The 23,928-nt window shown below is 47.0% G+C and overlaps 1 protein-coding gene across 3 annotated transcripts in view; it reads left to right on the forward strand.

Annotated features, from left to right (window-relative positions):
- Window positions 1-23,928, forward strand: part of Grhl2 (grainyhead-like transcription factor 2) — a 134,918-nt gene that overhangs the window by 102,746 nt on the left and 8,244 nt on the right. For 2 of the 3 annotated variants that reach the window (XM_039078802.2, NM_001134527.1), the window contains exons 10-14: window positions 3,092-3,179; window positions 4,192-4,331; window positions 5,779-5,810; window positions 12,355-12,449; window positions 15,806-15,891. In XM_039078802.2, the coding sequence (XP_038934730.1) occupies window positions 3,092-3,179; window positions 4,192-4,331; window positions 5,779-5,810; window positions 12,355-12,449; window positions 15,806-15,891 (441 nt within the window). The remainder of the gene's footprint in view (window positions 1-3,091; window positions 3,180-4,191; window positions 4,332-5,778; window positions 5,811-12,354; window positions 12,450-15,805; window positions 15,892-23,928) is intronic. The other variant, XM_006241552.4, reaches the window with a different exon arrangement.

Raw genomic sequence — 23,928 nt, forward strand, 5'->3', positions numbered from 1 at the left:
CATCCACTCCTTGTCTTCAGCTTCACCTCCACAAGCCCCACAGACTCTACTACAACCTCAGGACCAAAGACCACTGCCGAGTCCTCTGTAGAAGCCTCTGCTGTTTCCCAAGCCTGGACGCTGGGTCTTCTGGGTCTTCTGGGTCTTCCCCTAGATCTGTATCATCCACCATTTGCTGTTTTCCAGAAAAGGAGGATGACACACATAATTTTTTAAAAATTTTTTATTGGATATTTTTTATTTATTTACATTTCAAATGTTATCCCCTTTCCTGGTTTCCTGTCCCTAAGCCCCCATTCCCTCCCCCTCCTCCCTCTTCTATGAGGGTGTTTCCCCTCCCTAATCACCCACCCTTTCCACCTCCCTGCCCTGACATTCCCCTACACTGGCAGGACCAAGGGCTTCTCCTCCCATTGGTGCACAAGGCCATCCTCTGCTACACATGCAACTGGAGCCATGGGTCTGTCATGTATGTACTCTTTGGATGGTGGTTTAGTCCCTGGGAGCTCTACATACATAATTCTTCAAACACTTCTTGGCTACTCTCAGAAATATACAAATAAAAAAAGTAGAGATAGGTGAAAATTCTTGGTATCTATCCATCTTTATTAATTCCTTTCTTGTGCTATGATAAAACACCATGATCACACCAGCTTATGGGCAGAAGAGTTTATTCTGGCTTATGGCTCCAGAGTTTATCATGGCGGAGGAACATGGCAGCCTGAAAGAAGGCATGGGAGTGGGAGTGGGAAGACGAGAGCTGCAGGCACAATGAGAGAGAAAAGCTGGAGGGGGAGAGGGGCTGTAACTCGCCGAGTCCACCCTGGTGATGGGCTCTCTCCCCAAGCATTTCTCATTCAGAGCGCTGCACGATCTTTCTGAGTTGGCCTGTCTGTCTGTCTGTCTGTCTGTCTGTCTGTCTGTCTGTCTGTCACTGTGATGAAGCCCATGACCAAAAGCAGCCTGTGGGAGACCGGGTTTATTAAATTTTATTCTTCCAGGTCATAGTCTGTCACACAGTGATGCAGGGCAGGAGCTCAAGGCAGGGACCTGGAGACAGAGCTGGAGCACTGGCCATGGGGGACACTGCCTACTGGTTTGCTCCCCCTGGCTTGCTCAGCCTGTTTTCTTAAACACCGAGGACCACCTGTCCACGGTGACACCACCGCCCAGCCTGGGCCCCTTCACGTCAATCAAGAGGGTGTTCCACAGGCATTTCCTCAGTTGAACCTCTCTCAGATGACCTTAGCTGTGTCAAGTTCAACAAACAAACAAAACAACAGACAAAACAGGGCAGTATTCAGTCTGGCAAGTCTATATTTTTACATGACCCTAACACTTAAACATGAAACAAAAGTTGACTGTGCAAAAATAAAAAGGAGTTGTGTAGCCTTGGGGTGTGTCAGCGAGTTATACTTTGTGGGTAGATAATAAAACCCCACACTTACTTATGTGAGGTACTAAGTCACGCAGAGCGCCCGACGCGAGGCTAAGAGCCGGTACGCACCTACAATCGACGCTGCCTTCCCCCGCATTGAATGAGGCACTGCTGGGGTGCTTCACGTTTCTTTGTTCAGATGCAAAGGCTCCACAAAACTTTAGTTCTGACGAGTACTGTACAGCAGATGTATCTGTATTTCTGAATGTCATCCTTGCTGCGAGTTTCCATGACCTGTAAGTGTCAGTGGTGCAGACATTCGTGGGAAAGCACAAGTGTCGCCCGTCTCCTCCCCTCGGGTAGCTGTGCCTGACAGGTGTGCTGTAATTGCCTGTGTCTCGTCTGCGTGAAGCGGGGAGCAATGGCCGATTCTTTAAGAACCCCCTCGAAAGCCATGGTGCTGCTGTTGACAAGTCCCCATTGCGTCCTAGCCTTGTCAGAACTAGGACTCTTCCTGTAAGAGTCAGTGTGACCAAAAAGTGTATCTTGTTCTTTTTAATTCAAACCAAGCCATCTGTATATTCTTGGTGCAAATTATCTATATATTGGTGCATATCTGTCCCTGGGTTTGAATAGATTTAAATCTTTTTCACATATTTGGAATTTGACACTTTATGTGTCAAATGTTCGAAATATGTTTAGCAATTTTGCCTTTTGACTTCCTTTTCCTTTTCCCCCTTTCTTTTCATTTCTTTTCTTTTTTTGACCCAGAGAGGAGTGCATTTTATTTTGTCAAATGTGTTCTGTCTGACAGTTTTAGGCCATTTCTGAAGGTTGAAGGTTGCTTTATGCATCCCTGTCCCCTAAGTGGCCACTGCAGGGGATTGGGATTGTTAACATGGACCAAGACCTAGGGAAGAAGCTGAGGCTTGGTGTCTCACGAATGTCACCTGTCTAGTGCATTGTGGGTGAATTCTCCTGAAGCCAGGAGAAAGCAAGAAGAAAGTGCTGGGATGTCTTTGACTGGGGACCAAGAGAGGAAACTAAGTTGACAAATGGTCCAAAAGGAAGGTGAGCCTCGAAGGTGCGGGCGCCCAGACAGCTGATGAGTGGGTGGAGCAGGATTGCAACTGTAGAAAACTATATAAGATGTCGGAGTCGGTGCATGTCTCTTCCGTGTGGTAGGCACCATTTCTGAGCACATAGGAGGATATCGGCACTTTCATGTGCTGGGCCGTCTCTCATCTTTGTGTGAGGACGACTTAGGGAAGAATGCATAACCCTATGCAGAGGACAACCGGCACATGGAAAGGCCACTCTGTTAATAGCACTGAGTTATCCAGCGGGTGACACTGAGTTAAGAGAACTCAGCCTGATCTTTCCTCATGGATTTAAAAATCAAGTTCAGGACACGGGCATGGGACAGGAAGAGGAGGTGATCCGGGTGAGTCGGTGTCACTCCAAGGCGCGGCATGCAGATCTGTCCATGTTCTCCTGCATTGCAGGGAGGAAGTCGAGGCTTCTTGGATTCCTCTTCCCTTGTTTTATTTCCCATCTTTGTGGTGTGTGTGCATGTGTGTTTTCAGGCATGCTCGTGTATGTGTGTGTGTGTGTGTGTGTGTGTGTGTGTGTGTGTGTGTGAGAGAGAGAGAGACAATATTCTTGCATCCTCTGAGAATATACTTTGATTGGTCTCTTTGTTTTCCCTATCAGGGAGCAGAAAGAAAAATCCGGGATGAAGAGAGGAAGCAGAACAGGAAGAAAGGGAAGGGCCAGGCCTCCCAAACCCAGTGCAGCAATTGTGAGTTGCCCCCTCCCCCATACTGACTGTGCTGTTAGGGCACTGCATGTTGTAAATTGCCGTTTCCTCTGCCCCATCCAAAGGGGAGCCAATACTCAGGTGAGGTCAGGTGAAATCTTAATTAGTCAGATAAGACTAGAGCCTGTGAATGGGCAGTGGAAGGGGAGGTGGAGCTGAAAGTTTTAGAGAGGAGGGAGAGAGACAGAGGAACCTATAGGGGAGGAAGGTGAGCCAGAACCATGTGGTCCTGGGAGCCATAAGTAATTGGGGAATTCTTAGCTAGACAATTAAATAATGTAGGGTACGTCTGTCCAGTCCAGGTGCGCAGCTTGTATCTGTATCACTTGAGTTTTGAGTTCTTTGTGTGGGCATCTTTGGGGTTGAAGATTTACTGTTATAAATCTGCCTGATAAATTACAAGCCTCTGGACTTACAGGGCTAGGTAGGGGATTAGAGCCAGCGGGGCGGGTGGTCTGAGAAGATACAAGTGGTTCGGTTCGACGGTAGCTAACCAGTAGCTAACCTCGGGAACCTGGGAAGGCCACGACTCTCGGCTCCCTGTGGGGGAGCCTGAGTGTAGCTGGACATTTCATAGATTGTTTTATTATAATTACACACAATTGCAGCCAGCAGGGTCTTTTGAGAAGACAGAAGGAAGCAGGCTGCAGGGGAAGGTACAGATGCCCAAGGCGCATGCTCTTTCTTGCAGCAGTAGAGATGGGAACATTCATACAGAGAGCAAACAGAAGTCCTCCTCTTAGACTCAGGACTCCAGGGTACCACAGGTCATCAGGAAGTGGAGGAACCTTCGCTCACGTTGAGTGGATTCTCCTAGAATCCCATGTGCTTTTTGGTTTTTGGGCCTGAGGAAGGACATTTAAAGCACATCGCATCCAGGGTGCTGAGAAAGCTTTGAGGGAGAATCATGCACTTAGGTTAAGACCACGCTGATAGCTGAACGTCCTCAGGCGTGTGTAACCCTGTTTGTGCGGGGGCTTGTGCTTGCATCTAGCCTCTGATGGGAAGATGGCCGCCATACCGTTACAGAAGAAGAGTGACATCACGTACTTCAAAACCATGCCCGACCTGCACTCACAGCCTGTGCTCTTCATACCAGATGTTCACTTTGCCAACCTGCAGAGGACTGGACAGGTAAGACTCCTGCTCTCATGCCCTCCTGACAGAGCAGACCTCAACTCTCCGAGTTTTGCAGCAGAGCAGTATCTTTCCATACAAAAAGTAGAGTTTTACAGAAAAGACTGGCTTGGGAGAAAATACTGGCACTCTAAGGCAAAAGTGTGAGCTGTTATTAGAAAATTGTTGGCAACATTGGAGACAGCTCATCACAGTTTTGTGTCAAAGCAGACTCTCTCAGTTCACATACTGCCACCTAGTGGTGAGAACTAGAACCGTATCAATAATTTCATACATTTGCCCAGTAGAACCGATGATCTTGTCAACAAACGTTTCCTTAATAAACTAATAGTTCTCATTGAATGGGAAAATCGTTTCTCATCTGAAGGAAAAAAAGAGTATTGTATCTTCCTTCAAATACACAAAAACTAAGCCTTGTGGTTAAAATCTACAAATGAAAGGAAGGATTGGAAACTGAGTAAGTGTTCAATAATTATATAATTATGACCAGCTTAGTTTTGCAAATGATTATGCAGATGCTAAAAGTTTAATGATGAAAGCTATGTATCCACAGGAGAATTAATTATGATGTTGCACAATGAAAACAGAAAGTGAGGTATCTAGTACTCCAGTACTGGCTGGGTGGACCTACCCCTGCTGAGGGCTTCTCACAGGCTAACTGATGACTGGGTCCTTTGTAATGGAAGGTTTACAGAGGTCTGAGATGTGGCAGGTTCATTTCCTCTCCTCTTTAAGGTCTCCTCTCCCATGGGAGAAATGAAAACTGGAGAAGATGTTTTTCAGTGTCAGCCACAGCTGGTTTTAGCCACACTCACTGGGGTTCTAATTTTGCAGTGATGGATTTTCTTTTAACTCCAGAGTTTTTGGGCTAAAAGACTGTTTAGAGAACTAGCATAATGACAGAGAAGTCCCCTCCCATTCTGAGTGCTGGGACCGACTTCAGTCTGAAGGAGAGAACTTGCTAGCTGCTGCTTCTCTTTCTGGAGAATACAGCCAGAGGCTCATGACACATGCTTGAGTGTGTACTTGCGTGTCTGTCTGTCTGTCTGTCTGTCAGTCTCTCTCTCTCTCTGTATGCATCTCTCTCTCTCTCTCTCTCTCTGTGTGTGTGTGTGTGTGTGTGTGTGTGTGTGTGCGCGCGCGCGCGCGCGTGTGTGTTTTTGCCTCCTTTTTAAAAGCTTTCAAGCATGTAGCTGTTTCCTATGGAATGAGGTTGTCTCCATATTTTATAGATAAGAAATAGTTGAGACTAACTGTCCTGCTTCCTGTTACAACTGGGCTAAGGTGCCTTGTCACCCTTGATAGACTGATAGAGCACACAGATGCAGCATTGCTAATCAAATGTATCCTCTTTCTTCTTGAGGGATAGTTTGCCTGTTAAGACACCTCATGCAGATTTCCACGTTGTATGCCTTTCCTATGTGTGCCTTTTGTTTCCCCACAGGTCTATTACAACACCGATGATGAGCGAGAAGGGTAAGCCAGCAGCCATTTCCTTCTCAAGCCCCTATGTTTGTTTGTGTGGGTAGCAATGGACTGTCTAGCCTGGGGTCACACAGGGGAGGAGTGGGACCTTTCCATGTGCTCATGACTTAGAACTGAGAAAGGAGCTGTAGGGTGACAGCCAGGTGATGACCTTTCTCCCTGCCTGCTCTTTCTGTGCCCCTCCCTGGCACCTGTTTCTATGATCTGCCTTTGAATAAACTCTAAGTTTACAAAGTGGCCCATTTCTTCCAGTGCACTGTTTGCTGAAATCTCTCTGATAATTCTTAACCATTGTTTGAGCCAAACATGAGATCTAGTTGAGACCTCGAGAGCTTTTCCTGCTTTCAATACTGCCCGAGACACAGACAGCTCCTGAAGTAGCCAGCTCTGAGTGGGGCCTAAGTAGGCTGAGAGCCTGTTCACTGTCCTGTGGCTTTTAGATAAGAAGTTCTCTCCCACTCTTTCTTCGAATGTCTCTGTATAACAGCGATAGGAGATGTTCTCCATCTTTGCAGAAAGCATATGCCCACCTGTAGATTACTAGGGACAGCTAACGCTTCAATGTGTTTCCTAGTCTAACTCACTTTATGCACTCGAAAGTTTGCAGCTGTGAAAGGGCTGCTTTAAGGCCACCGAGGGGACTCTTTCCTAGGCCTCAGTAGCATCTGTGCCCCTCTATTAAGCCGTAGGTGTTGAGCTGCCATTTGCTTGAGAGTTACCAGTGACAGAGTGACACAGTGCCCTCTGCGTGAGGAAACTGTTCTGTTTCATTGTTTCTAAGAACTAGACAGTTTCGACTGTTAGAATTTCAAGGGAGGAAAACTGTACTTTGGCTCACGGTTTTGAACAACTGTTGCTCTATTACTTTTAGGAAAGCAGAACATGGAAGCCACCAGGGTATCCATGTCAATGTTGTTCCCTTCTGTGACCTAAAGACAAGTTAGCTCAAGATTGACCTTTGCTATGTCATTTGGGTTTCAGCCCCTTCGATGACACTGACTTGTTTAGTACGGTCTTTTTTGGTTAATTTTTTTTGGGACCCCCCCCCCCTCACACACACACAGTACACACTCAAAAGTGTGCTTTATGAATCTCCTCGTGGGCTCTCATTCTAAATACATTAACAGTTGGGACTGTTACAGCGGCTTCTCTCTGATGAACAACTTTTGATTTCTGTCTGTTGGCTCTTGCTCTGTTCTCTGGAGAAACCCTTTCCTCCCTCAGCATTCAAACTTCTTTTCTTCCATGCAATTATTTTTTAGTTAAAATATAGTTACTTTTTAATTATTTATTTATTTGTTATATATAAGCACACTGTAGCTGTCTTCACATACGCCAGAAGAGGACATCAGATCCCATTATAGATGGTTGTGAGCCACCATGTGGGTGCTGGGAATTGAACTCAGGACCTCTGGAAGAGCAGTTAGTGCTTTTAACCGCTGAGCCATCTCTCCAGCTCCTAGTTATATTTTTTAACATCTTAATATCCCTCATGGGAGACTACTACATTCAAACAAACAAAATGCATATGGTCATTTGGTCTCTGTATGTGTCTAGGTACCAGTTGCCTGCTTGTTGCCCTTGAAGGCCAGAAAAGGGCACTCGGTCCCTGGAGCTGGAGTTAGAGATGATTGTGAGCTTCTCTGTGAATGCTTGGAATTGAACCCAGGTTCTCTGGAAGAGGAGCCCTTAACTTCCTAGCCAGCTCTCTCCAGCTAGGTTTCTAAGGGTTTTTGTTTGCTTGTTTGTTTGTTTATATCTTCTGAAAACTGGTTTTCAGAATAAAAACCATGAATTACAGGTTATATTGGGAACTCCCTTATAAGCTAGATGCTGTATTTTTCTCTTAAAGCAAGTTAAAGCTACATTCATTCTCCAGTATCTATTTTATGCCCATTGTTCTTAGTCATTGTATATAGCTAGCATCCCAAGGCCATCTTTTCCCCAAACTGTAGTTGGTCCTAGGCTTCCTCCTCCTCATGTGAGACACTTCACAGCTGGTGAAGGAAGTCTGGCGCATGCTGCTGATCTCCTTCCTGGAGCAGAAGTGGGCAGGTGACAGGTGGAGATCAGGTCTTTCTTGGTGGTAATGGCAGTAGTGGGGTCCTTGGCTGGCCTAACACACACCATGTAGATCGGGGTAGCCTTGAACTTACAGAGATCTACCTGCATCTTCCTCCTGAGTGCTGGGATTAAAGGCTGCCACACCCAGCCCAGTCACCCATGCTGAGTGGTCCACTGACTAAGAATGGTCTTCAGTAGTTTAAAAACCTCCAGTGAAGTCTGCCAGTGCATGGTGGGTGGGGTGAAGCAATGGGAACTTCTCTAACGAATGCTTTTCTGAAACAGCTGATTGTTAGTTCTTTATGTGCTGTCTAGGACTTCTTTGGTGACACAGCAGCAGACTTGCATGGTTTCACAGGAATCTGAAAAACCTAAATATTGTTGGGACCTTCTCAGACAAAAGCTGCCACCTTCCATCTCAAAGGAATTAATCAACATTCTGCTATGGCCGAAACTTGTCGGGGACTGAACCTCTAAAACTACTTGTAAATTCTCTAAGTATTGATCATAAAATCAAGCATGGTGGCTCATTCCTGACATCCCAGAAATCAAGGAACTCAGGCAGGAGGTTCAAAAGTTTGAGGCCAGCCTAGTCTGTCTACACAGTAAAAACTCCCCTCTCAGTGCCAAAAACAATTAGTTTGTTCTTTTTATCTTGAAATAGAAATAATTAAATTTTAGTGGTCAAACAGAAATGATGAGATGTATAAATTCTAATCTTTAAATCACATATTTTATAAGAGACAGCATGGCGTCGTGGGGAGGATGTTGGCTTTGGGCTCAGGAAGCCCAGTCTGGACTGCCCTACATCCACACGAGACCTCATGCCAGCCTCTGGGTCCCTGGCCTCAGTGTTTAGTCTATACTGAGGATGCCATAGCAGGCTGTCGTACAGATCTCTTACAGTCTCCAGCGCTTAGCATTTCTCCTCACAGTGCGCCTGAGGTAAAGCTCCTGGGAAGCCTTAGGAGAGTGTGAAGAACCTGGACTGGCCCAGTGTCTCATCTCAGCCTGTCCTTTGCAAGCTGACTAAGACCAAGTGGCCAGTGACCTACCTGCCACTCACTGGCCGAGTCTCTCTGTCAGAGTCGCCTGTGTTGTTGTGTGGTGATCTATTCCAAGACCCATGTCACGTACTTTCATACATCTTCTGCTTGAGCAATGGGGGCAATCGTGGTGCCTCTGTTAATACATGGTGGTACCTGGCTATTGCTATATGTGAAAGTAACAGCACTCCCTGGGTAAGAGCACTCCCTGGGCACCTGGGTAACAGCACTCCCCAGGTACCTGGGTACTCAGTGCTTTCGCATGCATTGTGTTCATGATTTCTTGCAGATTTCCCATTATCTGCTGTTGACAGTGAGGAAAAAAGCTTTGAGAAATTAAGAAGCTTCTTTAAAGTCATCTAGCTGGTACATGCTAGAAGCAGGGGTTGAACCAGTGCCTACCCACAATTCCCAGCACTCACCCTTGTGCACCTATTGCCCAGCTTCCTCAGTTCTCAGCCTGCGGCTGTAGAGAAGGCAGGCAGGTGTGGAGGGGCAGATCCTACCCCTTAGCTCTCTGCCCTCCACAGAGGCTCACCCTCATCTCGTCTTGTGAGTGATCCTGGCAGAGCAGACAGATCTCTGAGGTCCTAGGACACCGTGTGTGCTGGCCTAACCCTGAGGAGATGCCATCCTCAGTGGCATTGTCACATCGGGCCCAAGCTTTTCACCCCTGTGATTTTGACTCAGCTCCGTATTCCACCATGTGTGGTGGTAAAGCTGGTAAACACACCGGCGGTGCGCCCAAGTGTTTGGCTGCCTTCTCTGTTATTTCTTAGTTAGTCCTGGGTGCCTCTGGAGCCCTTAGCCTCAGTCTTGCTTCAGACCTAACACTTAGCAATACTTTTCCAATGAGTCTAAATGTCGTTTGCTGATATCAAGGGTCTTGTTTCTCTTGTGATCCATCCCACAAGCCCACGGCCGAATATGCCTCGGGTCATGGGTTTTTCTACCTGATGGCCCGTGGAATGGAGATGAGGCCAGAGAGAGCAGTACTCCACTGCTCACCCGTTTTTTGGAAAGTGTCAGACAATATCACTGGCCTGGGCACCAGAAGCCTGCAACCTGCTCTCTTTTTATTAGAGAATGGGCAAGTCATAATACCTTGTTTAATTTTTTTCTTTTTTTTGAAAAAGATAAATGAAACCTTTGAATTCAGAACACATAAAACTTACTGACTCCTACTGAGCTTATAGATTCGAAAGTGGAGAGAGGTGTATATGGTCTCCCTAGAGAATATATCTGAGATACTGTTTTAATGACAAAGTCTCCTGTGGCTTGGAATAAGGTATTCTCAAAAGGTAACTGAGCTGGAGAAAATCTAAGTGAATCTTGCTTGGTGAAGGCATTTGACTCACACAGCGTGAGACGGTGACTGGTGGCGTTTCAGGCTACCTACCAATTATTAGCTGAATGGCGCCTGGCTACTGTGTGGATGGATCTCTTTTTATCTCCTAGTTCTAAGTTCATGGTCACTCCAGTTCCCGGATGAGACAGAGAACCAGGACCTGCTGTTACCAGAAAGCAGAAGGCAGGACAGAGGGAGCAGTGCCTGAAGTTCATTGCTGCCTTCAGATGGGACTGGAGTTTAGATTTTTTTCCTTAGCTGTTTTCATTGCTTGACAGAGATAGACTTCATCCCCTGCCTTACCAGCGTCTCAGATTGCTTGGGTAACTCTACCGTGAGGCGGTTACCCCACAGGCGGCACAAATGAATAGTCTTCCCGTTAGCTGAATACCCTGTGTAGGCCGACAACACACTTGAGTTGAGCCTTCTGTCATTGTGGACATCAGGGCTAAGGTTGTTCCTGTTCGGCTGGCTCAGGAGACTCAGGTGAGCAAGGCAGTGGGATGTGCTCTGAAGCCTGGCCTAGTACTAAGGAACTTGATTGGCTGAGGCCCCCTTTGGAGGTAAATTAAGCACCATTGGTTTAGTGATGTAAGCTACTAGCATGACTAGAAATGTTTCTGGACTGGAGCGCAGGTAGCATGTCCTATGCTTTTATAACCTGGATTTCTGCTAACCTGACTTGGGGTGTGATGAGTAACTCTCTGACAGAAAGTCCACTCAGGAGTCTCCGGGTTTTGTGCTACTGCAAGACTGGGGTTAATACTGTCTATTTCCCATGGGAGACCATGCATTAATTGAACTGTTTGCTCTGGGTGGATAATCTAGTCTTTCCCTTAACCCTCTCCAGCCCGCCATCATCGTCATTGTCATCGTCATTGCCTTAGTCTAGCACCTACATGCTGCCTACCTCAAATCTCCAACACTCGTTGAGTTCTCGAGAGCCTCTTTTACCTTTTAAAATTTTAAATTTTTATTATTTTAAATTACACGCGTATGTTGCCTATGGGTGTGTACACATGCGTGCGGGTGTTCATGGAGCTGGAGTTAAAGAACGCTGAGTCACGTGACGGGGGCATGAGGCGCTTAAGTCCAGTTCTGCAAGTGCAGTGCAGTCTTTCCTGCTGAGCCACCCTCCAGCCTCCTTTTAAATTTTATTAAGTTAATTAATTTTGTTTGACACATAGTGTTTGTACTTATTTATAGAGCATGGAATGATCATTTGACAGTGTACATAGTGTGTAATGATCAACTTGGTGTAATTAATATTTCCAGTTCCTCAAATATTGTTGTTTCTGTGTCAACAGCCTCCTTTTAAAGATAAGGAGCCGAGGACCCATGGAAGTTGTCCAAATCTGTACAGTAATAAACTATAAAACAGGGACTTTAAGTCAGTTGAGGTAGCCTGCCCCCCCCCCCGCCCCCCCTAAGTCCTGTCCTAACAGTTCTGCTCGATGATCTGCCAGACACTGCTTCCTGGGCCAGACAATCCCCAGAGGAAGTACCATTTCCCACAGACCTGGGTCTACATGCCTGAGATTAAGAATAGAAAATCTTCACTTCTCTGACTTCTCTTCAATTTCTCTTCCTCTCAAACACCCCCTTCCCCCTTTCATGGCATGTCTGGAACGAACAAGGACTTTGCAAGCAAATGCAGAACTGACAGAACGGACCCCACAGACAATGCTCAGGGCTCAACGCCACCACCTTCCAGCCAGGAGTGCTGGAGTCCTCTGTGGGAAGAGGATAGGACAGGAGGCTGGGTTGAACCTCCACTGTGGCAGTTAGAAACAGGAGAACTGTAGGAAATCAGGTCAGTCCCCAACAGAGGTCGGTGTCACCTGCTGTGTCCTAGTGGGCCCTCAGGAGCACACAGGACAGCCAGCCTCAGAGCATGTGAAGGGGCTGCTGTGACTTGGGTGCCACGTGGCCACTGTAGCAATACCAAATTTCTGTGGCCCTGATCTTCTGAACAGAGAAGGGAGGCATTCTCACCTCTGTGCAGGCACTCTCTAGCTGAGAACTCCCCTCACTGTGGCACTCTGTGTATCTAATCATTTCTGTTTCTCTTCTCCAGCAGCAGTGTCCTCGTTAAACGGATGTTCAGGCCCATGGAAGAGGAATTTGGTCCAACACCGTCTAAGCAGATTAAAGAAGAAAACGTAAAGCGAGGTATCTCTCCATTCTGATGTGGCACTGACAGGGCTTAGGGCAGGCTGGGAGGGTATCTTGTCAAGAACTTATTCCCTGTGACAGAATCATTGCTAACCCTGGCGGGCTTTTCTCACATTGGAGGCTACAGGCTTTCTGTTGCCTTGGAGGAATGGTTGTATTGTATTGTATTGTATTGTATTGTATTGTATTGTATTGTATTGTATTGTATAATGGTACATCTCATTCAGCAATGAGATACACAGTTCAGAGAGACTGGCTGTGTATGTGGCTGTGCTGGCTCCATGAGCCAGTGATTGGGAATTATTCCATAGACAGAAACATTGACAACAGGTTCGGCCCACCCATGTGTGATGGAGGATCCCAGCTTGATTGACAACAGGTTGGGCCCGCCCATGTGTGATGGAGGATCCCAGCTTGCTGTCATGAATTTTAACCTCCAATCTGTTTCCTCTCTGACTTTACTTAGGGTTAGGGCAGAGTCACAGGGAAACCAATTGTCACACTGGTGACTGGTGTGCAATTGTACCTCACCTTCAAACTTATAGGCTGGGAGCCAGTCCAACTACTTTTCAGAGCTGGTGAAACTGGCACCAACATTGCCACCTGAAACTGTCTTAGGCCATAATTAAAACTTAAGGTTTCTGAACCTTCAACGACAGAGGGCATGGTGACCTACAAGCAGTAAGAAAATTGCCACTTCCCCTCCCCTCGAGAAGTTCTCTTTGGAGAAGGATGGAGAAGTTACTGGGCCCTTGCTTGGTACTCCGAGCCTGATCTGGGCTCCAGGGTCAATGAGCTCCTACTGCTCATCTGTCAGTTTCCTGCCGTCATTACTGGCTGTTTTTCCTGTGTGGCCACTTGTCAGGGTGACTGGGTTTCAATCAGTTTGGGTCTCCACAAGAGGCCGCCTGCCTTTGGCTAGAGCCTGGGGTGTTTGGTGGCTGTTTCTGTTGCTGTTGGCAGGATGATATTACCGTTGCCACACCACAGAACAGAGCTAGTGAAAACTGACTCTCTGGGCAAGCCCTCTAAGTGTGTGAAGCCCAGCACGCACTCCTGGATAGCTGTCAGCAGGCCCAGCTGGAACTGCCTGCCTCTCCCCCTCCACCCCCCCTCCCACTCCCTACCAAAAACAAAACAACAGCAACCAAAAAACCAGACTTGAGCACTTTCCAGCCATCTCCAAGCAACATCCAAGACAAGGGCTTGGACAGAGGCTCTTGTAGGTAGTGGCTCATTTTAACAGAAAGTAATCGCAGGTTTCCCAAGGGTCAGTCCTCATGGAAGTTGCTTTCTCCACTCTTTGTTGTTGAGAAGTTCCGGAAGAAATTACGGAATTTCCAGCAAATAATAGCCATCGGCACCTCTTGAATTTAATTTTCCTTATCTGGATGTGACTGTGGTCTGCATCCTATCTTTTTCTGTGCATTGCTCACATCCGCTCTGTTTATGACAGCCTTTGGGTTACTGGGTGGTTTTAACTGACGTGCAGGCTATGCAGTATTGCTTCAAGGGACTACGTTTGTAAGCTTTTGCCGATGTGGTCAGTCTACATGTTTAATTGGCACTTCATGTTTATATTTGATTAAAAAAAAAAAGTGCTGTAATGCCCAGGTCTTTCTGCCTCCCTCCTCCCTTCTCCCTGCTCCATCCCAGCTCCCTCCTCTCTGCTCCCTCCTCCCTCTCCTCCTTTCCCCACATTCTAACTGAACCTACACTGGCACAGAAGACGACATTGGGTAGAATCCCTGTCAGTGTGGCCTTTATAAGCACAGATTTAAGAAAGCCTTTGGGTTGGAGTAGGGAAGGGGGAGGGCAGGGGGGAGGGGGAGGGATGTCAGTTTGGGTTTAGCTGGTTTCATTTTCCAGTTCTGCTTTTGTTTTTCTGCTGACCGTGTTGGTAGCTGCGTTAACAGCAGGACCATTGTTGAGACCTAGGCTCATCGATGTTTTTGGATTTTTTTTTTGTGTTTTTGTTGTTGTTGTTCTGGGCAGTTTTCCTTAGTGTGAAGAGATGAGGGGTTTCAAGTTTTTCTTCTCTTGGAAGGGAAGTTACGCTGCTGCTACCGGACAGAAAGAGTAGTTCTCCCTCTGGGGCTGCAGGATTGTACCTGAGTAATGGTGGCCATCACTGGGTGCTGACCTCCCAGCGATTGCACAGGTCACGGTGATCAGGAGAAGCGGTACCAAGGGTGGCCATGTCAGTGGGGGCCCAGGAGGCATATCTGTGCCTCCCTGAAGTCGTTTATTTCACTCAGGATCTGTGGCCTCTGTCCATCCCGTCTCAGGCTGTATATTCCCCAATTCAGAACTTTTACAGAGAAAGGAATGTAAAATTCGTGGCCCAGCTTGAAGGCTCAGTAACCACAACTACTTCCTGGCGGCTTCTGCAGGTTGAAGACCAGGTTCTTATCTGTCTGCTGGGCCTAGACCAAGCCTACCACATGGACCTTATTTCACAGAACTGGCAGGCAACCCTATGTGGTAGTTGGTAGTATCTGTCTCACAGATGGTCCAGGCATGGAGAAATTAAATCATTAGGGCCACAGTAGAGGCTGAGCTGGACTCACACTCAGATCTGTGATTCTCCACTCCCTGGACCGTCCCAGGAGGTACCCCATTGACCTTCCAGGCCCAGGCACCCGAGGTTATCTGCCAGCCTCATCCTTCTGGTGACTTTCCTCTCTAGACAGCCACTCCTATGGTCTCACAACTCAGAGAACCTTGAGCTCCCACTTCTGGGCACTCTTCCTCACCACACAGTGGCAGGGCCTGGCTGAAAAGCATTGTCTCTTGCTTTCCCTTCATTACGTTCTCAAGCCTGCCTGCCTGCCTCTCCCAGTGGACCACAAACCTCCCTAAAGGCAGAGCTGGGGTTAACTAGCTCTCTGTTGCCAGCTCAGCTCTTGGTATATACAGCCTGTGGTACCTAGGAAGGAGCCTTCAGTGGTATTCACTGAATGAGCAGATATGCAAATACAAGTTACAGCAAAGAGTGGTCATAAGGAGACTGTGTGCCCACCCTGCACGACTCAAGTATGGATACAGTCACGAGAGCATTTATATCCCAGTAGTCATCAGCCTGTTAGCTTAGCAGGTGGTGTCAGCCTGACGTCCCACGTGACAGGAAGCAGAGAGTAGGTGGTGTCAGCCTGACGTACCACGTGACAGGAAGCAGAGAGCAGGTGGTGTCAGCCTGACGTACCACGTGACAGGAAGCAGAGAGTAGGTGGTATCAGCCTGACGTACCACGTGACAGGAAGCAGAGAGCAGGTGGTGCCAGCCTGACGTACCACGTGACAGGAAGCAGTCCCAAAGCCTCTGCTCACTCCGGTCTTTCCCTTGTCTTGCAGTGCTTTTATACGTGAGGAAGGAGAACGATGACGTGTTCGATGCTCTGATGCTGAAATCGCCCACAGTGAAGGGCCTGATGGAAGCGGTAAGCCACAAGCCCGCTGTAGACTCCAGGAGCCCTGTCCGGTTCACCCGCGCAGTACTTATTTAGTACAACGCAGCTACCAGGGTGGTTCCCGAATGAACTTTTGAAAGAAAGTGAAGAGTTGAGATGTTTGGGTCTTACAGACTTGTAGTTTGGTTTCAGAGTAATCGTCCCAGTCAGATGCTATGGAGGAAGGGTAACATGGGGTTTTTATTTAACTGTTTGCTCAAAGCCAGACTAGGTGCACATGGCTTCCAAATATACACAAACCAAAAACTATAAAACCAATATGCCATGGTAGCATATTCCAGCGTGAAGAAGACATGTTAAGGGGGAAAATGTGTGCAGAACTCCGGTGGCCGGAATTGATTCTCCTCATCACTGACCTAGAGCCGGGTTGGCAGCACAACCACGTGGAAACTGTTAATCACACTCTCTTGACCCAGCTTCAAGCATGCCACGGATATGAGCTATGTTCTCACGCTCGCCTCGGGTATGGCTGTGTAGTAGAACATAGAGTTTTAAAGTGATGGAGACACCAGCAGTGCCTCTTGCCTTTCTTGGTGGACAGCTAGTCTGAGACCGGTTCTGATGGGACATTTGGGCTTATGGCCAAACACTGCATCTGAGGGAGTGGAGCATACCATGTACTCGCCTGCCAATCACTTTCATCTGAACTTTTCGTTGGCTTCCATCCACGGTAGAATGCATTACAAACCAGTACTTCATTCTTTCTTAACAGCCAGCAGAGTAACTGTTCGTGGTGTGGACACAACGTTGGTTTTTTTCACTTACTCAACTCACAGACCACTGTTTTTTTTTTTTTTTTTTTTTTTTTCCTTCGCCGGTGCTGTTGAGAATGCGCTGCCATGGGGTTGGGGATTTAGCTCAGTTGGGTTCGGTCCCCATCTTCGAAAAAAGGAGAAAAAAGAAAAAAGAAAAAGAGAGAATGCTCTGCCATGAACATCCAGGGGCTGGTTTTTGTTTGGGTATCTGTTTCCAGTTCTTTGAGAGTATCTACAGAGTAAAATTGGCCAGGAAGTGTATCAATAATACCCAGTAATAATACTGAGCATAATACTCAGTGACTTTATGGAGAGGGAAAGCAGGCGAGTGGTTGCTGTGGTCTGTGGAGCATGAGGTAGAACCTGCAGGACTGATGGGGGTGCTTTAGAACCCGATTGAACAGCACTGTGAATGTGTTATGGTTGTCTGTCTGCAGCTCCTCCTGGTAACCATGAGAATGTGGCTACTGTGGGTTTCATGCTGCCCCTGAGTTGGTGTTTCAGTCCCCAGGTCATTCTGATCAGAGCAGCAATGTCACCCTCCAGAGAGCACAGAGAGGGGGGCTTGGCAGCTTCTTGTCTGTCACGATTTGTGGGGGAGCATTGATTTCTCTTCTACACAAGCCAGAAACAAACCCAGAAGAATATGGAATATATCACCTCTAATGAAACATTATTTTTCTTATTGTTTGTTTGTTTCATTTTGTTTTATTTTGAGACCAGGTTTTACCATGTAGCCTGGGCTAGCCAGTAATTCATTGTGTGAACAAGACTGACCTATAATTCAGACATCCACCTACCTCTGTCTCCTGAGCACCGGGATTAAAGGCTTATGTCACCACCACCACTGGCCTCTGACTTTATGCTGATAAGGAACAGATATTACAAAAGGCCTAGAAGGAATGAGTCAAGTTTTTTTTTTCCCCCAGACACAGTTTCTCTGTGTAGACTTGGCTATGCTGGAACTTGCTCTATAGACCAGGCTGACCTCAAACTTACAATAGAGATCCATTTGCCTCTGCCTCCCAAGTACTGACATTAAAAGCATGCTCCATTACTGCCTGACTGAACCAAGATTTTTTAAAAATGACCTTGAGATTGCTAAAGGATAAACAAATGGCCTACAAAAGCCTGTAACATCAAGATTTGTTTGAACGGCATTGGCCATTTCCATTCTCCCGTCTGGCTTTTAAGAACAGATGACAGTGGTGTTCACGGGAATGTCTGAAGGTTGTTTCAGCTTCGTGCTTAGTCCTTCCTGCTGGCTATTGCTGAGACTAAAATGACCTCCATTCTTGCTTCAGCTCCCCGAGCACTGGGATTATGGGATTGTAGGCACGAGTCACCAGGCCTAGCAGCATTCCTTTTTTATCCAGCTCCTCAGGACATTCTACAGGGTGGCTAGCACAGATCTAAACCAGGTCTGAGCTGCTGTGCTACGCTGGGATCATCTGCTCTTGGTCCTTGCTGTCTCCTTGTTTCCTTTCATAACATCTGGCCACTTTCAAAAATGCTCTGCAGATGTGCTCACAATGACCACTGAGGAACCAGAGGTCACCTCACTCTCCAGCAGCAGCCCAGCAACCTTGGCCTACGCTTCCCTTGGTCCCCTCCAAGAGGACCTCCTCACACCTGCATTGATTGGTGGATGGTGATAGTAGGCGAGGCAAGGTCCTGCGTAGTCACCTTTGAGCGGCAAGATGAAGTCAGGCTCCCTCCATTGCTGTGGGCAGTCTTGAGGCAACTCCGGCTTCATCTCCCTTCCTTAAAGTCCCAATACAAACTGTCTGCTTGCTTCCCACGTGCTGTAGAGAAAGGTGGTCAAGCAGAGCCCTTTCAAGGCCCCCAGGAAACTTGGGCCGGTAGTGGGCTGTAAACTGGACCTTCGTGGGCTGGACGGGTGTCACGGAAGACCACAGACTTCAAAGTGCATGTTGTGAACATAGTGTCTTTTAAAGAACATTAGATCTTGCTAATGTAGTTCTAGCCTGAATTTATTTGGGTCTCTGTAAGGTAAGAAAACACTGAAATGTGGGTCCTCTGAGGACTAGGACTTTTTATTACACTCACATTTACTAGTTCGTGTTTGATGTTACAATATATATGTGCCTGTATATATAATATACATATATAACATTAATATGTATCCTTGTATATATGTATGTATATATGTGTATATATACATACATAGAGAGAACATATAAACTATGCACTCCTCCTTCCATATCTAGAATTCATTCCACAACACTCTACAGTATTCCACTTTATAAGTGGAATATTTCTATATAATCTCTGTACATCCTTCTAAACGCTTTAAACCATACCTAGTTTACATGCCTAGTGAATGTAAAAACTATGTAAATAGCATTGCTTAGGAAATAATGACCATTAGTAGAATACACAACTTTCATAATATACCTTTGATCTGTGGTCAGTTAGACCTGAGGGTGCTAAACTTGCAGGCAGACTGTGTGCGTGTGTGTGTGTGTGTGTGTGTGTGTGTTACTAATACATATATTGGCATAAATATGGGTGATGTGTGTTTGTACAAAATAAGCCCACGTATGTAAATGTGTAGATACAACCGTTTAGTGGTCAGTATTGTAGTCTTCGGGTTCAGAAAACTTCTGTTCAAAAGTCTGGCAGGATTCCTTAGCAGCTAGGCAATGTTAGCCTGCTTTCATTCCTAAAATGGAAACGATATGATAATCTGGTTCCCCGGGGCCATGGTGAGAACTGAGTGAAACAATGCCAACAGGCGCCTCTCTCTGGCCCCAGTGAGCCATGATGACGGCATTGGCTGTTTTGTTTTGTTTGTTTTTTAGTAAATGAGGCTTTTGTGTATGAACTAGCATCAGAAAACACATAGTGCTGTTTGGATTCTGGGTTCTCAATTGCTCACTGTCTAAGAGGATGGAAAGTTATTTTGGATCACAGATCCATTGTATAGTAGACAGTAACCTTCCCTTAGGAAGTGTCTGCTCAGGTGGGGGAGGGGAAGTGTGGTGGGGGAGGGGAAGTGTGGTGGGGGAGGGGAAGTGTGGTGGGGGGGAGGGTATGGTGGGGGAGAGGAGGGGAAATGTTGCCAGCGTCTCATCCAAATTTCCTGAGTCAGAGGAAGACACCTGCATCTGAGGGATGGAATTCATGTGTTAATTTGTCCAGTGTCACACAAAGAAAGCTGGTCCTCAACAAAAGATGGCAGTGTGACCCTTGGCCTTCATACTTTTGTTTTGACTCAGTTTCAGAATAATGCTGTCACTTATAACTTATTATTTTTTGTGACAACTAAAAGTCTTGTAGGAAAATAAGAACTGATCAAGTGAGGATAGAAACCTCTGAAGGAATCTTCTTTAAGTAAGAGACTGTTCGTCCGAGCCATCCTTGCCACTGTCGTTGGAGGAAAATGATTTTCTATGGGCACAAACAGCCCCATCCCCTTCTAGGAAGGCAGTAAGGCTTACTTCTGTAGGTGGGCTCATTGAGGACCCCCCCACCCCCACCTAGTTCCAAAGATGCCATCTCAGAACCAATCACAGCCTTTGCTTCTGGCCCCATATGCCTATAACCTCCCCTCCGATTTCCCAGGAGTGGTCGAGGAATCACAAAAATAGTAAGTTCTTTGCTTTAACACTGGTGTTTGAGAACCATGGCCTCAAACATGATGGTGAGTCCTCACGTGAACTGGCCCTGGGTCTTCCCTAAGCTATTTCTGTGAAGTGGGAGCAGGACCTCTATATCTGTTGTGGGGGGTCTAGATTCCTGTGATGTGTTTGTAGCTAAGGAATGCCCCCTCAAGCCATTTCCTGAGTATACTTCTGCGGGTATGGAATTGGCCTGGCCTCTCCTCCATTGATCCCTGGTAGTTTGGGAAGACCAACCACTCTCTGTTGAGGAAGGAAGTCTTTTAGGCCAACAGACTTACAACTCCAAGAGTAAAACTATGACCCCTGTAGCACCCTTGAACCGTGCACTTACTTCTGAGACAGGACCACCTGTCTGAGAGTTAGAGTCCCCTGTTTGCCACATGTCCACATGGCTTCAGCGTCACCTCTAACATGGAGCCTTCAAAGGCACCGAATGGTGGTAGGAACTCTCTACGGAGCAGACAACAGACACCTGGGTGATGGGGCTGCTCTGTAGCTGAAGACTGAGCTGGCCTCCACAGGAGGCCTGCTCCTGCTTCCCTGTCCAGATCCCCTGTCTTGAGCCATGAGTTACTTGGTTATATGTGCGTATGTGGCCTTGGAAGATTCTTTTACTTATTTTAGCATGGTTTTTGGCATCAGCATCTCTCCTACTTCCTGTCTCCATCCTCTCTGGTAACCACCTTTGTTTCGCTTTTAGTAGCCTTTTTAGTTTTTTTTCTCTTTGAGGAAAGTAATTATTTTCCTTAATAGTGTGAATTTGTCATCTAGAAAGAAGAGAACTGTGTCCCCACCCTTCCTCAGGTGTGAACTGACATTTGCGTCAGAAGGTGCCGTATCAGACAGATTCATGAACCCTTTATGGGTGATGACTGTTTCTGTGGCCTCCACAGATTTCCTACAGCCTGTGAGCCAGGCTATGCGATGGGTGTGGTAGCTCTGTGTATGGGTGTGTACGTGCCTGCATGTGTTTTTTTGTTTGCGAGCTTGGGGCCCTGGCATCTCTGGAGGTCCTAGAACAACTCTGAGATCCCTTCTCACCAGAGTGAGCCAGGTCAGTCTTTGGTTTGTTGCAGCACACACTGTGCCAGCAGGTCCATGGGGCACCGAGGCTACAGGTGTGCACAGTAGCATCTGGCTAACGGCAGTTTGGGAACCCATACCCAAGTCCTCATGCTTGTGTGGCTACCACTCCACCCATGAGCCCTCTCTCCGCCCTGGTATTCTCGGTGTGTGTTCCCTGTCACTGTTTCAGTTTGTCTGGCTCTTATCACAAGCAGCAAGGTGAAGAAGGAGCGCCTTGGGCGAGCCGGCCCAACCTCGCTGGTGTTAACCATGGCTGTGTAGTCTTAAGCTGGATGGAAGCCCTAGTCTTATGAGAATTAGACGTGATCTCTTCCCGCAATAAAGAGGAATCAAATTCTTACTTAGCCTGTGCCCAATGAGGCTGCTTTTCTGTGGGGTTCATTGATTGGAAGGTTTTCTTCATGTGATGGCCCTGAAATGCTCAATTCTTTGTTTCACCTGTGGGAAATCACTCTGCAGAAGTTCTAGAGTTCTCATCTGTCTGTCTGAGATGTAAGATACTGAGGACTCATTCTGACACAATTAAGTTTTATACTTCAGGGCAGTGGGGTGGGGGCAGCGAGGTATTGTCTATTGGTTTGTATTGGTGGTTTGGATTGACTTTTACACAGCTGGGACTAAAACAAAAACATTCTTGTAATATTTGTGTCCTTTTTAAAGAAACCGAATTTCTAAAATTCTCACTACACATTCCTATTCAAACCACCACACCCAGTAACCTTACAGAGTAAGCTTTGACCTCTGAACCTCATTTCACACCTCAGGGCCTCTGCCCTCTGTCCCCTCTGCCAGAAATGCTCTTCCCCCATGTCTTCATGGGCCACAATTCTTGGTCTGTTCACACACAGCTTCTCATAGGGTCTTCCCAGACCATTCCCAGAAATAATATCTCCAGTTCTGTGCCTCTTCTTGATGTATTTTACTTCAACTTGGTGTCTTGGTTTGTCTTTAACTGTCCATTTGACATGATCTAAAGTCGCCTAGAAGAGAGATCTTTAGCTGAAGAATTTCCTCAGTCAGATTGTCTTGATTGATGATTGAGCTGGGAGGGCCCAGCCCTCCGTGGGCGACACCATCCCTAGGCAGGTAGGCCAGCTGAGCAAGAGCCAGTCAGAAACCAGTAAGCAGCTATCCTGCCTGAGCTTGTTGACTTTTGGCCATAGACTGTTATTTGAAGTGTAAGCTGAACTAAACTTGGGCATTTGGGCAAGAGCAGGTTAGCATTGATCAGCCCAGTCATGAGTTCAGATCCAGTTCTCTCCATCAGGAGGGGTGTGACCTTGGACAGATGAGACTGACAGTATTGTCAGCATCCCATAAAGGGATGGCAGGCTGCTTGGAGTCAGAGCGGTTAGTGTGTGTGATGCTTGAAGGGACATGCTTGGGAGTAAGTAATACGCAGTGGCAAGTCAGATGGCATCGTCTACGTGTGGGGATCGAAAGCTCTCAACCGCCAGCCCCGACGCAGCCTCCTGCAGGCGCCTCAGTAGCTCCTGGATCCCGATGGCGCCTGCTTGGCTCTGAGCTCAGAATCTGACACAGCCTACCTGGTGTGTCTCATCACTTACTAGGTCTGTACCACAATGGCTAGAAGCTCCAAGTTTCCTCGTCGGAGAGACAGCTCACAGAGCCTGAGCAAGCGCAGAGTCCCCTGCACCAGGGTATTAGACACACAGGGCTCGTTACTTAAACGCTTGCCGATGTGAGGGCTGTTACTGCAGCTCTCACTCGGGCAGACCAGAGTTGAAGATGCTATTGTCTGGTTCTGACTTCCGTCAAGTGATTTATGAGCTGAAATGCATCGTTTGTACTCGGAACACTGGAGAGTCTGATTGCTGAAGAGGAAGTACCAGGAATGGATTCCTTTCTCTCAGAAGTGGGGGGAGCGTGCAGATGTAAGAGTTTACTGCTGTCCAGCAAGCATTCTCAGTTTTCATTTGCAATTAAAAAGAAATTGCAGGTGACACTAACCGAAGGTCCGACACCAAGTCTTGGAAGCCACCTGAGAGAATAGTTAGGCGTCAATACTGTGGACTCCGGGGACCCCACACATGCAGCAAGTACTCTGCACAGAAGCGACTGCTCTGTAGGGCTTCCTACTTTTTTGTTTTATGTATGCCTTTGGCAATTTGAGATCCGGGGACTCTTTCAGAATAGTACTTTTAGAATTACAAAGAAAAGCAATGACATTGTGATAGGCAGTCACTAAGGTAAGGTGTGTCTGTGAAATACGAATGGCCAGGCCTATGCATCTAATAGGCTGCAGGCTGAGATGAAGCACACAGTGTGATGGGTGAGAGCAGTCAGTACCGGGAAGCGCACGCAGAGTTGTTCTTATATAAAGATGTAGTATTTTGTGTGTTTATCTGTGCATCACATCTCTGCCCTGTGCTAGGGAAATCATGAACCTCCCTGTGGGTGCTGGGTCTAGAACCCAGGTCCTTTGCTAGAAGCAAAAGTGCTCTTGACCACTGAGCCAACTCTCCAGTCTGCATGTAGAATTCTAATTGCCACAAAAT

The sequence above is a fragment of the Rattus norvegicus genome, chromosome 7 (assembly GCF_036323735.1).
Source record: "Rattus norvegicus strain BN/NHsdMcwi chromosome 7, GRCr8, whole genome shotgun sequence".
Taxonomy (NCBI): Eukaryota; Metazoa; Chordata; class Mammalia; order Rodentia; family Muridae; genus Rattus; species Rattus norvegicus.